Below are 17,189 nucleotides of genomic sequence, written 5' to 3' on the forward strand. Positions count from 1 at the left end.
TTAGGACTGGCTTGGCTGGCGGTTCTGGGTCAGGGTCTCTCCTGAAGTCACAGTCAAGCTGTCAGCCCAGGCTGCTTCATCTGAAGGTGTGACTGGGGCAGGATCCACTTCAAGGTGCTCACACCGTGGTGGCAGGTGGTGCTGGCTGTTGGCAGGAGGCCTTAGTTCTTCCCCACACGGGCCTCTCCATAGGCTACTTGAGCGTCCTCATGGCGTAGAGGTGGCTTTTCCCAGAGTGAGCAATCCAGGAAAGACAGCCAGCCGACCTTTTTTATAATCTAGCTTTGGAAGTCACATCACATCACTTTGGCCCCATTCTGTTGGTTAAAAGAGAGTCATTGAGTCCTGTCCCTGTTGTTGGGATGGGAGTCAGATTCTTCCCTTTGAAAGGAAAAGTGTCGGGGAATTTGTGGACATATGTTTTAACCACTGTGTGTGCAGTGGTCAAGGATGCCTCTAGGAGGGGGTGACCATTGAGTGAGACCTGACGAATGAGGCTGTCATGCATGGAAAAAAAACTAGAAAAGGAACATTTCAGAACCAGAGAACAGTGAAGTGCAAAGGCCCAGAGCAAGAGAGATGCCATGAGCAGGGGAGGGAGGGCACAGGAGATGAGGAGTTGGGGGACCGGGAGCACCAAGTCAGCTGGGAATGATGAACTGGCTTCTCTGTGCTCCGCTGGTGGTGGTAAGCAGAGAGTGAAAGAAATGATTTACATTTAAAACATTACCTCTCAGCGAGGACTAGATGAGGGATGGCAGGACTGGAAGCAGGAATTCCTGCTGGAAAACTGTTGTAGTAATTTTGTGAGAAACTGCACTTGGGTGCTGGTGGATGGAGGGAAGTTCAAGATTTGTATGCAAAAGAAAAGGCAAGTTTTGCTGAAGAATTGGGTGTGGAATTTGAGAAAAAGGAGTCTAGGAGGACTCCAGAGTTTGGAGGAGAGTACATTGCGGGGATCAGATGTTCAGTCTCAAGTACTTTCTAATCACCCAAGAGGCACTATGTCCTCTTGGCCGTCAAAGAGGTGGCTGTAAAGTCTGGAACATGGCAAAAGAATAAAGCTGCATTCAACACAATGAAATAATGTCATTTATGTTTCCAGACCTCATGGCCATCCCATAGAAGGCCTTTCAGGCTTGAATCTAAATGTAGAACTCTATACAAATCGGTAGGTGGGTCTCAATGTGAGTGAAAGGTATGCATTCAGTGCTTGTTAGGGGACTACAGAGGTGAGGGGCCTGTCCCAGGTTTGGAGCTGTGAGGGAAAGGACTCAGTTGGTAGAACTCAGTCTATGGTGGAGGGCGATGGGTAGGACCTGCCTTCCGCTCCCACACGCCACTGAAGCTGTTCTTGCCAGGGCCACCAGCACCTACATGGTGGTATGCCTCCAGACATTTCTCAGGTCTCCTCTTACTTGACCTCTTGGCAAGGATCACCTGACATGGGTAGCCACTGCCCCCCTTAAAACTCCTCCTGATGCCAGTGACTAAACCTCTGGTTTCCCTTTCGCCTCTTTGTTCCTTCCCAGGCTTCTCTTTCAGCTGCTGTTTTGCCTCTGCAGGACTTGATCCTGGGCCTTCCTCTAACACGTTCAGGGGATGTCATCCTTGCAGATGTGTGGGTGACACCCAAATTTCTAGCTCGGTGTCTTCGAGGACCCAGAGCTCCACACCCACCTGCCAGTTGTGGCCCTGCCATGGGAGGTCTCACACCTCCACCCCACACATATAAAACAGAACTCTTCCTCCTCCTCAGCCTCCCATACCTGCTGGAGAAGAGGTCCGGGGAGAAAGAAGGAAGCTGGGGCTTGAGGGTAGCAGATGGGATGGAAGGGAGGGTCCTGGTGTGGGGAATAATAATACTAGTGATGTTATTTCTTCCTGCACTTCCATCCTTGTGCTGAGCACTCACGTGTGTCTTCTCACTGAGTCCTTTACAACAGCCGTGAGAGAGGCATAAACACCGCTGAGGCAGCCCTGACAGGGTTTGGTGGCTGGTTAGTGAAAGAGGAACTAACTAGTAGAGGGCGACTCTACTATTTTCCAGTTCGGTTTATAAACATCTTACTTTTCTGAAAAGCAGTGTGCTGATGCACCTCAGTGTGTATCAGTTACACTGGCTGTGCAACAAGCTGTCCAAAACCAAGTGGTTTAAAACATCCATTTACTCAGCTCGTCATTCTGAGTGTTGGCTGACTGGGCGCAGCTCCCAGCAGGGCATGCCCTTCCAGTCAGCGAGGAGGCTCTGCTCCTGGTGTTAGCTGGCTGCCCACTGAGGCAGCAAAGGACAGTGGGCCATGTCCCTCTCGTCGTCCAACAAGCTGACCCAGGCTTGTCCAGGGTGACTGGCAGGGTTCAAAGCAATCATGCGGTGGTGTGAGGCTTCTGAAGGTCTGAGTCAGAATTCACATGTCACATTCTTCCACCTTCTGTGGCCACAAGTCACTAGAGCAGCCAGTTCCCAGGGAAGGAGAAACAGACCCTGCCTCTTGATAGGGGAGCTGTGAAGGCCTGTGGCCATTTCTTCAGTCTGTCACAGGCCTTTGTTCTGCTGGCCCCTACTTTCATTCTGAATTTGATATGCTTTGAAAACTCTTTTGGCCTCATTTACAGTCATTCTCACCCCCTACAAAATCTTCCCAGCTAATTTGTCATTTCAAGTCACAAGCCCTGTGAACGTGGAAACTAGATCATCAGACTTCTTTCCACAAATATATATTGATGTAGTAACAAAACACAAGAGTTGTGTGTAACTAGGAGTCCATAGGCTCTGAGTGAAGAAGGGTCCTCTATAGCTTCTAGTGTATGGACTTTAAAGCAAGTCCTACATGGCTGCCTGGAGGTGATTTTCACTCACCAGTTCTCAGCTTTGTTCCAGGTATGTGGGCAGTACGACCATTGCTATAGATGAGGTACCCCACACAAAAGGTCAAGCCACAGGGAACTTGTGGGAGTTGAGAAAGAAAGGAATTTATATTGGAATTTGATGAGAGGAGGAACTGATTCATCTTTTAGGCTAATATTTTATATGTTCATGGCTTTGATTCCTTTTGGGTCTGTCCTAAAATACAGAGAAACCCTAAAGTTATTTATTGCTCTAAGACCCAGGAGGAAGCAGAGTATTATTTGCATCAGCTTTGGGTCTTTGGGTCTGAAGGGAGGGAGAATGAATTTGCTCCTATGTACTGCCCTGAGATCGAGTCGACATTTTATTTAACCCAGCTCCTCACAATTTTACCTTTTTTAAGAAAAATCCTCTTTTTCCTTTCTTTCTCACAAATTAGCATCACAGTTGCTCATGAATTGTGTAAAGAGCCTTTTCACCTTGAAAGTGACCTCTGTCTTTTAAGTCTTGAGTCCCTCAAGGTCTAAATGTCTTCTTTCAGAGTTTGACAACATCAATATTTCACTGAAGTTCATTGATTTTGAAGGAACTCCTAACCAAATTTCAAAATGTTTAAACTGTGACTTAAAACAGAATTGAAACTTTTGCTTTAAGCTCTTAGGAGAGGATGGCATTTATCTAGAGAATTTTAAATGGTCAGGCACACATCTGTCTGATTAGCAAAGTAGGTCACACATTTCCAGGAACCTAACATTTATTGAACCTATTGTCACCTTGTTGATAATAATCAAGGGTGGGGAGTCTCCCAAAGGGCAAGCTGTGGTCAGAGAAAGTCAGACTTTGTCATGGAACTGTTTTAGCTGGGACATCCCCTGGAAGCCCCAGAAGCCGTTGGTGTTCACTCTAAAAATGCTTCACCCAGGGGATGTACTGTAATTATAATTAAGAGTGTGATCTACTTTTAGATAATATTTACCAACATGTGCATGCCCCACCCCCAACAATTTTGGCATAATTTTTTAAAGAGAAACAAAAACCAGAGTGTCTGTATTTTTAAGCAAAATATTTTTTAGTTTGACTTCTTTAAAGTGATTTTTTGTTTAGCACTTTAAAAAAATCACTCTTTAGAAATCACAGTGTTATCAAGGAGGAATGCAGACGTTTCATTTTTCTTCCAGTGAAACAGTATTCTCTAGGACTTAAGTTGGGAGGAGAAGAGCACAAAGAATTCCTTGAGGAGGGCTTCTTTTTCAGCTCTCCACCAGATCTTTTCTCTGGCAGAATTATCAGCCAACATTATCTAAGGGGTGTTGCTAGGCTCATAATGAATATCACTCTGCTGAGGGCTGAGAATCTTGCCTTGAACAAGGACAAAGCCTTGCCCTTCCTAGAGCCCAGGCTGAAGATCACTGAAAAACCAGTCACCAAACACATGATGTGAATATCAAACAATACTTAAAAGAAAAAGAAAACTAAAGGGTTGGAGACTGACTTGAAATGGAAGCCTGGTCTTAAGGAGAGCCACCAGGACCTTCTTCCAGAGGAGATGTTGATGGGGAGGCCTCAGGTCTGGCGGACAGTCGCAGGCATGGGGAGGAGTTAATGCACAGGTGAGGCTTGTTAAAGTAATGGGAGAACAAATGAGCAGGGGCGAGAGGGGTGGAGAGGAGGCCGGGGCAGTGGCCCTGGTAAGGGGGCTGGAGGAAACACACCATCATCTCGTCATCTCGTCTCCGCTGTGCCTCTGTGTGGGGCCTGCTTCTAGAATTACAGGCAGCCGGAGGCTGGTGGGGAGGCTGCAGCAGTCTGACAGCACTGCCTATGACTCCATCCAGAAGTCACAGTAGGACAGAGAGAGGCGGAAAGCCTGTGGTCTGATGGTGCAGTCGCAGGCATGTCACTGTTGAACTCTGCTGTCCAGTAGGGGAACCTCTAGTCACACATGCCTATTTATGTTTGAATTTCAATTCATGAAAAGTGAAAATCCATTCCTTCTCACTCTGGCCACATTTTGAGGGTTGGGCCAGCTACATCCAGTGCACATCCAGTGCACATAGTTCCCACGTCAGGCAGCCGAGGCCATCTGACATTGCAGAGAGCTCATGGGAATGGTGATCTGGGAGCCATGTGCCCATGACTCCTCCTCCCCAGTCCTTTATTCCTCTGTCCTGGAAGGGCAGCCAAGCACCATAAACCTTGCTTAACACCCATTCTGGTAGAGCTGAGAGTGGAGGGGAATTTTGTCCTGAAGAAGTTCATAGCTTTGGAGAATTATGGAACCCTGAAACCGGGGGAGAATAGTGGGAATGTGCAAGGCACAGTCGCCCACGTTCCAGTGTCGTCTGGATGAGCCAGGAGGCAGGGTTCACGTGGGAGCCAAAGGCTTCAAATAGGCCACCCATGCAAATCTGGGGGAGAAAAGATACCTAGAATGGATATGTGCGGTGTCCGGAGCTAAGGAAATGACTAGCAGACAAATAATACCAGCTTCGATCAGCAAGCTAGGGCGAGGATTTGGAGTTGCATCTACCCGTCAACAGCATGGCCCAGAAAGTGGAGCCGCTGTGAGTGTTCACAGTAGGGTCAGGCCTCCCACGGTGTGGGAGGAGCTGGGAAAGCAGAAATTGGAGGCCAGATCAGATAATCCAAGGCAGGAGCACTAATCATCCCTCCCAAGCTGGTCGAGTCGGCTCCTCAGGGATCTCAGGGGCAAGTTCAGCCACCCAAGTAGTCCTTTGCCCACCCCTTGCCTGCCCACAGGGCCCTGTCACTAATGTGCCTCCAAACCCACCTTCCCTCAACCACAAAAGTCAAGTGCCATCCTCTGAGCTACAAAAACAAAGCACTGGCAGATTTGCACCTGATAAAAGCCTGGTAAAGCTGCCACTACCTGTGCCTTTTAGGATGGATTGAGATGGCATATCCCATGGTAAAAACAAGAGTAAAACAGTTCTGAGAACTGTGAAACTGTCATCCTTTTTCTAAATGACTGGATCCAACAGACAGGCAGCTCTTCTTCACCACTGGCTCCTGTTGTAGACATGTGAACGCGGGAGCTTTTCAATTCGGTGGTGGGAGCCAGCCTCACGGAGCACTGCCTCTGCTGGGCTGGGTTGGCAAGCCACTCCCTGCTCCTGCTGTCCTCACATGTCCCTGGGGTGACTGCTCTGAGTGGGGACCTGCCCAAGGTCAGGCAGCCAGTAAGTCAGACAGGCCTTAGACTGAACCAGGTCGGAAGTTCAGAGGAGCAGGAGTAAAGGCGCAGCTGGAGCTCAGAAAGTGACCAGATGGCTCCGAGGCCATGGCAGTGCTGGGGACCAGGGCTCAGCAGGGACCCCATGCAGGGTGGCCCCGGACATGTCTGGGCCCCAGTGGGTAGCACTGTCTCCACCTGCCCTTCCCTCCCTCCTCTTCCTCCCTTCCTCTCCACTTTCTCTGCCCCCTTCTCTCTTCCTTTTTAGTAGGACGTTCCACTCATCCATCCAACTGTGAAGTCCACCTGTGAGCAAATCCTAGCACACATCCAGACACAGCCCCTCTGCAGTTTCTTGGCTCTTGGTTTGATAGTGGAAGCAGCTGCCCCCTTGCACCTTGTAGGTGCAGCTGTAGGCACCCCTCTGCACCTTGAAGCAGACATGGAGCCCCCACCCTAGCTCTGATGCTGGTGTGAGGACGGAGAGAGCAGCGAAGTGACGTGGGCACCCCTCTCCCTCCCCTGCTGAGTGCTTGTCTGGGAACCTGCATTCCCAGGCCGCTGGCCGGCTCTGCCCTGGCACACCCCTCCAGGCAAGGCGAGCACAGGGGGGCCACCTCCCTGAGCAGGCAGACCGGCAGGTCCCAGCGCACGGCCCATTCAGGGCGGGGGTGGTGGGCAGCGTTCCCTGGGCCGAACTACAGAAGCCGCAGAACTGCCAGCGCCGTCCAGTGGTGACTGGCTGATGAAGCCAGGCCGAGGGTCCTAACCTGTGTTTTCCTGAAGCAGGAGTGTGGGTCCTGGGGCAGCTTCTTGTTACTTCTCGCGCCCCGCCCCTGCCAACCTGGCCAGTCACCTGGGCTCCTGCGGGAGGCCCTGCAGCGCCCCCGGGGCCTGGGCCTCGCTGTGGTGGCACAGCACCCGTACAGCCCATCCTGCCTCCGCCCTCGGGCCTCAGCGCTAGGCCGAGATTGATAGTTTTGTCTTCCTCTCTCTCCAGGGCCAGGTGTGGATTAACGGCTTTAACCTTGGCCGCTATTGGCCAGCGCGGGGCCCCCAGATGACCTTGTTTGTGCCACAGAACATCCTGAAGACATCGGACCCAAACACCATCGTAGTGCTGGAACTGGAGCAGGCACCCTGCGGTGACGGTGGCCCGAAGCTGTGCGCCTTGGAGTTTGTGGACACGCCGGTCATCAGGCAACTGACCCAGAACCGGCTCCCTCCAGACCCTGCCGGTAAAGACTCACGACTGAACTGTGTGTGATGGTAAAGACTGTGACGCTTGGGGTTCTAGCCTTGCACAAACCTCACCTGTCCGCCTTCACTGGAAAACAGATTTAGCTCACGCTTCCTCACCTGAGGTTTTCATGCAGCTCTGCAGCGTGTGACCCACCGCCGGCAGGGGCCACCCCATCTGTGGAGTTGGAAGGGAAGTTGTAAAGGTGTCTCTGATTTTTATTTTGAAAGAATCATGTCTTTTTGTTAAATACATTTTGTATTCAAACTGTTTTTATTGTTAAGCAGGTATTAAATGATAGGCCCTGACTGAGATCATATAACTAGACTTGAGTGGGCTGAATAAGCCACTTCACTGACAGGAGGTTCAAAGGGACGGGAAACAGCCTTGGTTTGATCTAGTGGACTACTGCTTTTCTAATCCTTCATGACTTCCTCTTAAATTTCTGTGACATCTACGAGGCAGCTCATAAATACAAATCAAAGTGATTATATAAACAACCTAAGCGATTGGTAGGTAGAAAGTGACATGTGTGGTACATCTGTCCACTAGGACACCATGTAGCCCCCAAAATGGTGATGCAGGCTGTATTGATTTACATGAAAACGCCATTATGACAGGTTGTGTGGAAAAAGCAGATTACTATAGTTTGATTATATTTTTAGTGTTTGGGCACAAGAATGGCACATATCCACACACTCCACACAGGGCTTTACATATCAGGAGGCATGCACACACAAGTGCATGGGCTTGTACATGCACGGACATGCAGGGACACGGGGTTGCATGATAAGCATGTCCTGCTCTGGGGCAGTCCCTCTTATTTTTTGACCACTAGTCCTATACCATGCCCAGTTCTGAGCATGTTATATATTTAAGTCAGTTGCCCCTCACAGGACCTCTGATCATCTTCCCTGATGACCAGGCCACACAGCCGTGAGTGGTAGCAACAGGGTTTGAACTGGGGTAGTCTTGCTCCAGGGGTGGGACACACGTTGCATCATACTAGATCAATACATAGGAAGGCTTGCAGCAATGTAAACCCAAATGTTAAGTATGACTATATCTGGGTGGTGTTTTGGGTGTTTTTTTCCTTTTTTTCCATACTTGTATCTTAAGTCCTTTACAGGGAAGATGCACATTTTTTTAAAGGAGGAAGAAAGGGAAGATTTTTGGTGCTGATCTACAACACACATTTCCCCCTGTCTCATGGACACTTTTCCCGTCTCATCAGTGAACATCTGGGATACAACAGGGGATTTTGCAACTCTGCAGCTGGAGCCAGCTGGGGGAGGCATATATGAGTGAGACAAACTGAGACTAGAACTTTATTTAGGACTGTTTTCCACAGCATCTCTTTGTAGATGCTCTGCTTCATTTGGTGTTTGGACATATGTCAGGGAGAGGGACGCACTCCGTAGACTCACAGCTCGTTACCCTTCTTTACTCCACTTAACTATGAAAGACATGTAAAATGCTGCTTAGGAACTGGGCCCAGAGATACTCCCTGGAAGGAAATGTGATTTGATTCCTTTGAAAGCATTGTGAATGTTGGTAAGTTACACCTCCAGCCCCAGCCCTGTCCCAGGGACTCCCTGCCGTGGGGTCCCCAGAAGGCTCAGCCAATGGAATAGGTCTTCCCCTTGGGAGTGTGTGCTTCCCTCCCATTCTCTCATTCAGTCAGAACCACACTCCATGCGAGGCAGCAGTAAGCCCATTTTACAGATGAAAACATTGAGGCATCTGTCGCCATCCAAAGCCATAGGGTTTTGTCTTGTCGGGGTGAGGGAATCTTTTGGGGTTCTTTTCCTTCTACAGCACCATGTCATCCCTTGTCCAGGGTCTCATGTTCCGGCAAACAAGGCCTTAATACATAAATACTACCACCCTGGACTCTACTCACAGCCAGTCCAGCTGCCCATACCAACTCTGACAGGCATACATTTCACCTTCTACAATGTCATTCATTCTTAAAACAATGCACCTTCGGTCACCCCTGACTTCTTAACTCTGTGTATGGATGCTACCTCTGAAAATAACGAGGGTGGTACCTTTGCTGCCTGCTATATAAACCTTTAACATTAAATGTATCTTTAAGCTGATTTTAATATTCTCAGACTTTCCAAGCAGGCCCTTGCTAACCCAGTTGTAACACTGATGCTCTTGGAATATTCCCGTGTTCTCAGCCATCCTGGTGCTGAACATCATGGCCTTTTCCTCTGTACCCTTGGTTTGTAGGTACCTGAGATTTATACAACCTGCAGAACAACTTGTTTTAAACACTTTACTAAAATGTAATTTACATACCATAAAATCCACCCATATTAAGGTCATTTAATGAGTCTTACTAAATTTATACAATTGTGCTAAACCCAGCTCTAGAACACTTCCTTCACCCCAGAAAGTTCTGTTGTGCAGGAATGCTTCATTCCCACCCCCCACACCAGGCGACCATGGATCTGTTTGTGGTCTCTAGTTTTGCCTCTTACAGGAATTTCATAGAACTGGGACCCCAGTCTGTAGTCCTCTGTATCTGGCTTCTCTTGCACAGCCTGTGTCTGAGGGTTGTCCACGTCGCAGCCCCTTCAGGAGTGCGTTCCTAGTTTTTGGAGGAGTTACTCCACTGTGTGACTTGCCACATTCTGTTTCTCCACCTGTCAGCTCATAAGCATTGCAATTGTTTCCACTTTGAGACTCTTTTGAACAATGCTGATCTGAACCTCCATGGACAGTACTTCCTGTGGTCAGATGTTTTCATTTCCCTTGAGCAGATACCTAGGAATAGAACTATTTGGTCACATGGTACATGTGTGTTCAACTTTTCAAGAAACCGCCAATTTCAAAACATCTTTTTTCTTTTTGGTGTTAATATACACTTACATGAGCAACATTGTTGTTACTAGATTCCCCCCGTTATCAAGTCCCCACCACATACCGCATTACAGTCACTGCCCCTCAGCGTAGTGAGATGCTGTAGAGTCACTACCTGTCTTCTCTGTGCTATACTGCCTTCCCTGTGCCCCCCCTACATTACAAAACATCTTTTCTGAGGCTAGGATGGGATGGAGGGGCAGGCTGCGCCCCACAGAGCCCCGCCCGCTCAGACAGGCGCCCCTTGCCCCTCACTCTTCCCTGCCCTGCCTCCTTAGTGTCTCTTTCTGTCTCTGTTTCTCAGCACGTCTAGTTTATTCAGAATGAAGTGGTTTGGTTCATCTGAATTGGGGTTTTTTTTCATTGTTTCCCCAACAAGCAATGGGTCTCCTGACAGATGACACAAATAGGAAAAGAACTGTGCGTGGTCTTTGTTTTCTTGTCTTATGAGGAAAAAAAAAGTCATTTCTCAATCACCCTTTTAGTCAGTGTGAGGGCTGCTGTCTGGTCTGTGGCAGAATAGGTGGCCCGTGTGGGCCAACAGCTCAGGGGCCGGGAGGAAGTCCGGTCAGTGCCCAGGTAGCTAGAGTGCACTCTGTCCGGGCTGGGGCCCAGCCCCTGCTCTGGGTCTGACTGAGCACCAGTTTTCGGGCTGTCCTTTGCCTTCCAGCCTCTGGACCTGAGGCATGTTTACTGGACACGCAGCAGCCATCTGTAAATGCTCCTGAATTCTGACCTCGTGGCCACCAGGCAGCTGCTCTGCGTGCACCTAGCGGGGCTTTCCCACATGTCAGGAAGCCTCCCACGAGCCCGGCCTTTGAGCCCCCGGATCAGCAGGGTTGGCTCTCCAAGTGAAAGAGGTCAGGCTCTGGGACACAAACACAGGCCACACTCCTGCTGTCACTTAGATTGGTACGATCTCAAGCAAGTGATTCCTTTATAAGCCTCCATGTCCTCCGCTCCTAAGTGTCCCCATCTCCCGCAGTGAACATAAAAGCACCTGGCACACCACCTGCCATGGAGTCCATGGAGTGGATGCTGGCCGAGTGCTAGTCTGATGCTTTCCTACGACATTCCTCCACAGAAGCTGTAAACGATCACGTATAAAACTAAGGGACAAAGAGGAAGAAATGCCATGAGGACACACTGTCTTGTCCCCACAGCTCCTCACTGGACAATGAGGCTGTCCTGACGAGCCCCTGCGCAGGCCCAAGGAAGCAAAGTGAGGAAGTCAGTGTGGCATAAAACACAGATACTGGCCGCAGGGGAGGAGGAGCTTCCTCAGAAGGGGGCAGGTGCCCACCTGTCAAGACCCTGCAGCACTAACCTGCCCCCACAGGGCGGGGCGGGTATGGACAGGGCTCTTATTCTCAAAGCCTAAGCAAGGCCCCTCCACGCGGCAGCCATGGCTGCGCACTGCCCCATGACTGGGGTTCCTAACAAGGTCATGAGGTGGCCGAGAGCATGAGCCAGTCACCACGCAGATGCCCTGCTGGCACACCAGGCTTGTGCGGGACGTGATTCCAGAGGTGTGCGGCTCCCCGCTGCTGGAGCATCTGTCCTGGAGTTGCTCAGATCTCCAAGGACAAATGGGCTCTCAAATTCAAGAAAAGGGTGGGGACATGCACCTGTGCCAAGCGGGGCAATACCTAGCAGCTGTGAGGAAAGCTGCCAAGAGGAGCTGAGCGCCCCCTGCCTCTGTGCATACTAGAGCCTTTACCAAAGCGAAGACAACAAACAAAAACTTAGGCAACTTTGCAGACAGACTGAATTCCGAGCCCCAAGGGCATTTCTCATTGTGCACTACTTTGGTTTTTGTCTGTTGTGGAACTTCAAACCACTTCAATAAGCTTGCAGGTGGCATGAAACAGGGACAGCACGATGGCCTGCCTTTGTTCCTTGACATCTGGGGCTCACTGGGTTCTGGAATAATCTGGAGGTCCCTTCATTCGTGTCTGGCATTTGGGCTGGGTCAACTTGAAGTATGATCTTAGCTGACACTGTCATCTTAAACGTGTACATGTAGCCTTTCCATCTGGCTCTGGCTTCTTCCATGAGCGTGTTCCAGGAGGGAGTTTGGAGAATAAGCCTTTCAACTGAACCAGTTAGAAGCTGCTTGGCTTGGAGACCTAGGCTCAGAAGTCACGTACTATCACTTCCACTATACTCTACTGGTCACAGCAGTCACCAAGCACCCAGATTCAAGGGGTGGGAACGTAGAGCCCACCCCTTGCTGGAAAGAGTGACAAAAAATTTGCAACCACTGTTAAAAACCCTCATGTGAACACAGTTGGTTTTGTGTATTTCTGTCCATTACACAAAAAGTCTGAGAGCCCAGTGAGCAGGAACAGAGTCCTGTTTGTCCTTGGTCCAAGGCCCCCAGCAAAGCACTGCACTTGGTCCATCATAAGTACAGTTAGCCTGTGTTTCATGAATTGGATTCTATGGTCTCTTTTGCAGATTACCTGGCCGCTGGTGGTCCCATCAGGTATTAACTGAAGGGGAATTGGGACTGACCATAGACTAGAAGCCCTTTGTGTAAACCACCCAGCAGCCATAGCATGTGGCAGTGTGTGAGTTTGGGCACTGTACTTAAAGCTCAGTCTGGTTTCCTTCTTTCTTATATTTGGCGGAGTCTTTTGATTTGTATTTCTGAGTAAGAGGTACAGTCTGTCCAATTTACTTCTACTTTGGTTTCATTTTCTCAAGCAATGGGGGCTTTGTCCCAGCATGCTTTGCCAGGTGTGGCTCACTTGCCCTCTTCTCCATGGCCTTTGGAGCCATGAAGCACCCCAGGAGGTGCCCATGAGGAGTCCCAGGGTTCCCGGTCTTACCACCTTCAGGGTGGTGCGTGTGTTTCTGAGCTTTTAACTCCTACTGTTGGCTTCTTATCACTTACTCAACAAATGTTCATGCAGTACTTACTCTGAACCCCACCCTACAGAGTGGGACACATTTCTTGGCTCCCAGGGAGTACACAGATGTGAAAATGGGCAATGTGGTCTTGTGTTGGGAATACAATGCCAGAGACGAGACCAAGGTGCCGTGGGATCTGATCTCAGACTTGATGTGGAGTGGGGACTGGTCAGGTTAAGCTCTGGGAGCTGAGCTCGCTAGAAGAGGAGAAGAGAAAGGTAGAAGGGAAGAGAGTGAATGGTGGTTCAGGCAGGAAAGCAGAAGGCACAAGGACCCAGGGTCTAGAGAGATGATGGAGAACTCCAGAAGCCAATGACCTATAGCTCAATCTAACCAGAGTTTGGAGTAAAGAAAGATGAGACTGGAGAGAAATGCAGGGATTGGAGCTCTGTCCAACCAGACTGGAGTATCCTAAACATTTTATTATTTTCACACCTCTTTTATCCTCTGAAGTTTCCAGGTTCATGTCTTAAACATTGATGGTGTTCAGTAATAGTAACAATAATAATATTTCTGAAGTACTTTTAATGTTTTATTTTGCACACAGGATCCCACCAAGTCTTTACAAGGACTTTTTGAAGAAATAGGGCAGGTGATATGCAGCCCATCAATTGGCAGTTTAAGAAAATTGAGAGGTAGGATTGTGATTTACCCAGGAGTGGCAGGGCTGAAACAGATTCAGTCTCTTGCCTCCAGATCCCACCCTCTTTTCCCATATCAGATTGCCTTGACTGATTGGGCTGCAAGGAGAAAGTTTTGTATTCTAGTTGAGAAAATTGAAAATATAGAACAACATTTCAACCACACAGCCTGGCTTGCTGTCAGGTGAGGTGTGAGTAGTGGCCCTGGGTTTTGGTAACGGACCAGTAAGTCTTGTGTGGGTATGTGGTGAGCAGAATGGCTCACATACGTGGGACCCCATTGAAAACAGGTCAGGAAGTGAGAATCCTCCACCCTGGAAGATGCCTCGCTCCCCAGGCCTTTTTCTGATAAAACCCACCAGTGGCTGTAGAGTCCAGCATCTCTTCTGCCTCAATTTGTTCTTCGACACTCAGCAAATTCCTCAGGAACTCAGCTGAAAACCTCTGTGAGCAATGGGTTTCTCTGAAAAAAGGAAACAGAGAGACAGTACATGGAAATGTGGTTGCACAGTCAGATGGCAGCTCTTGGGTTTTTTCTGGAGGGAGCTCCTCCTGGAGCCGGATGGCTGAGGAGACTGGGAGGGGCGGAGGAGCACTAAGAGGGCCTCAGCTCCACCCTTGGGATGCTAAGAACTTCGCAAAGAACCTTCCCTTGAGGATGGCTGGCTCACCTTGCCACTCTCTGCCTTGTAGACACCAACACACATTTACGGAGAACAAACAAGGCAAAGTGTTCCAGAAACCACACCAGAGAGTTTATGTGTAATGGACCAGAGGTCCCTGGGATCTCCCAGAGTACCCCCGTGACCTGGATGGGTGCCTCATGGTTTTGTGTTCTAAAGCTGAGACAGCATAAAAACCAAGGCCAATGATGAAAAATGAACAGCACCTAAGAGGCCTATGGAACAATATTGAGAATACCAATATGTGCTTAATGGGGGTCCCAGAAAGAAAGTAGAGAGAATGGAACAGAAAGAATATTTGAAGAAATAATGGTCAAGAACTTTGACCATTACTGATGAGAGAGATGAATCTAGATGCCCAAGAAGCTCAAAGTAAGGTAAAGATGAAGAGACACACCAAGACAGGTTGTAATCTAAATGGTCAAAATTCAATGGCAAAGAGAATCCTGAAAGCAGTAAGAGAGAAGCAAGTATTCACACACAAGGGAACCTCAATAAGATTAACAGCTGATTTTTCACCAGAAACTATGGAAGCTAGGGGGCAGTGCAGTGATATATTCAAAGTACTGAAAGAAAAATGTCAGCTAAATTCTATATCCAGCAAAACTATGAAGGAAAAATTAAGACATTCTCAAGATAACAACTGAAGAGTTTGTCACTAGTAGACCTATCCTGCAAGAAATACTAAAGGAGTTCCTTAAGCCTGAAATGAAAGGACAGTAACTTGAATCCACACAGAGAAATAAAAAAGTAGCTATGTAAGTAAATATAAAAGTTCGTGTTAATCCGGGATGTAATGTATAGCATAAGGAATATAGTCAAGATATTGTAACAGCTTGGTATGGTGATAGCTGGTACCTAGAATTGTCATGTATATAAATGTTGAATCACTATGTTGTACACCTGAAACTAATGTAATGTAATACTGTGTGTCAACTACCCTTCAATAAAAAATAATTATCTACAAAAAAAAAAAAAAACCAAGGCCAAATCTTTTCACTCGATGGAGTTTTTGCAGTACTAAATATCTGCAAGAAAGGAGAGGGAGACGGAAGACAGTTGGACAGAGAACTAGTCTTGTCTGTCTATCTGTTGAAAGATTCTCTGATTGCCTGAGAAGCTGATAATTGGCCTATATTTATTGGAATATACCTCCTAGGCCCTGTCCTGAGGGCACTGCAGGTTCATGTCAGTCTCATTACAAACTCTACAGAAGCCAGGCTGGTTAATGATGGAGTTCTGATTGTTCAGGAGGACAGAGGTGGAAGATAGGAAGAAAAGAGATTGAGAGTCATCTGATTTTCTTCTACTCTGAAGACCAGAATTTTGCCTCTCAGTAGTTAGGGAGGAGCTGCCCACCTCAAATGTTCAAAGAGCGAGATGCTTTTGGAGAATTACTGACCCAGAGTAACACATGTGGGATGCAGTCCATGCAGCAGGAGTGAACAGATGTCCAGCCCTCCTAACCAAGCAGGTTCCTTCAGCATCAGCCTGGTCTCTGCTGCTCCTCTTTCTCTTCGTAACAAAACCCTGCCACTTTCTGGTCCCACGTTTTCTTACACTGGAATTTCTCCTTCTTCATTCCACAGGTCCTATCACTTACATCCCTGGTTTTTGCACTTGAAAAGTCTCCAAGATCCATTTTTTATGGAAGCCTTATTAATCTCCAATATGCTCTACAAAGTGCTCATGGTGCATCTCTTTGTTAAATCCAGGACAGCCTTCATCCATTCTTTCATTCATTTATTACCTGTTAGTCACTGATACACACTAGGCATTGAGGATAAAATGGCAACCACTTTACAACCCTCCCTCCCCATCTCCTTGTTGAAGAGTATGGAGCTACGATCAACATCAATAATAATAAAAACATGACCAATGCCTTCTAGAGGTTTATAGCTGGCAGGAGAGGTGAGTAACAGTTTCTGTGCAGCCTCATGGACACGACAGTATCCCACAGAGATTGTAGGGCAGCACGGGAGGGCTCAGAAAGGGAAGGAGGAAGCTTGGACTTTCTGCAGGCCTGTTACAAAGTCCCTTCTGTGTCAGGGTCCCATGAATTCCTCCACTGTAGGAATCTACAATACAAGAGCTTATTTCCCCTCCTAACTCTTGAAACTTAGAACTTTGTTTTATTTGTGGATTGCTGTTATTATGGAAACTGGTCAGGAAGAACTGTTCCCTTCCACTCCCACTTAAAGAAAATAACATGTCTCTTAAAATCCCTCCATCTTCCCACTAACTGTGCTGAGAAGCTCACAATCAATCTTTTGGGGACAAATGCCTCCTAAAAAGAATCTGTCATTTTTCATGCTTACTCTGGACATGAAGGCAATTATCTCACCCAAATGCTGTTTAGAGAATGGGCAATCTCTTGTTTGGGGAACACTTGTTCTTCAGACTTTACTTTTATTCTCCCATCAAAGTGGTCATCATGGAGCTTGTGTGGTCCTGTGCCCACAAGGCAACAGCTAATGATAATACAACAATAATTTTAAAAAGGGGAAGAGAAACTTTCACCCTTTAATTAGGCAAAGGACACATAAATAGCCAGGGCACCATGTCAGGACTTGCAGATTAGGACCGTTTGGCAAAACATTCTGTGAGCCTTTGGGACCGAAGAGGAAATAGACAAGACAGGTAGTAAATTCTCAGTGTCCCCCTAGAGCTGGGTTCTCCTGAGGTTTAGTAAGGCAGGGGCTGTTTGTTCCTTCTCTGGGGTACATCCTTCTATAGGGCACATAGCTCATAATACTAGAGTTAGCTGTTTACCACTGGCTGGAAAAGCCTTCATGAT

At 48.1% G+C, this 17,189-nt stretch overlaps 1 protein-coding gene across 2 annotated transcripts in view; it reads left to right on the forward strand.

Moving 5' to 3' along the window:
- GLB1 (galactosidase beta 1) overlaps nt 1-9,383 on the forward strand; it is an 86,240-nt gene extending 76,857 nt beyond the window's left edge. For both annotated transcript variants that reach the window (XM_036892134.2, XM_057492493.1), the window contains exon 16: nt 7,042-9,383. In XM_036892134.2, the coding sequence (XP_036748029.1) occupies nt 7,042-7,308 (267 nt within the window). In that variant the 3' untranslated portion in view covers nt 7,309-9,383. The remainder of the gene's footprint in view (nt 1-7,041) is intronic.
- The last annotated feature ends 7,806 nt before the right edge of the window (nt 9,384-17,189 follow it).

The sequence above is a fragment of the Manis pentadactyla genome, chromosome 14, assembly GCF_030020395.1.
Source record: "Manis pentadactyla isolate mManPen7 chromosome 14, mManPen7.hap1, whole genome shotgun sequence".
Taxonomy (NCBI): domain Eukaryota; kingdom Metazoa; phylum Chordata; class Mammalia; order Pholidota; family Manidae; genus Manis; species Manis pentadactyla.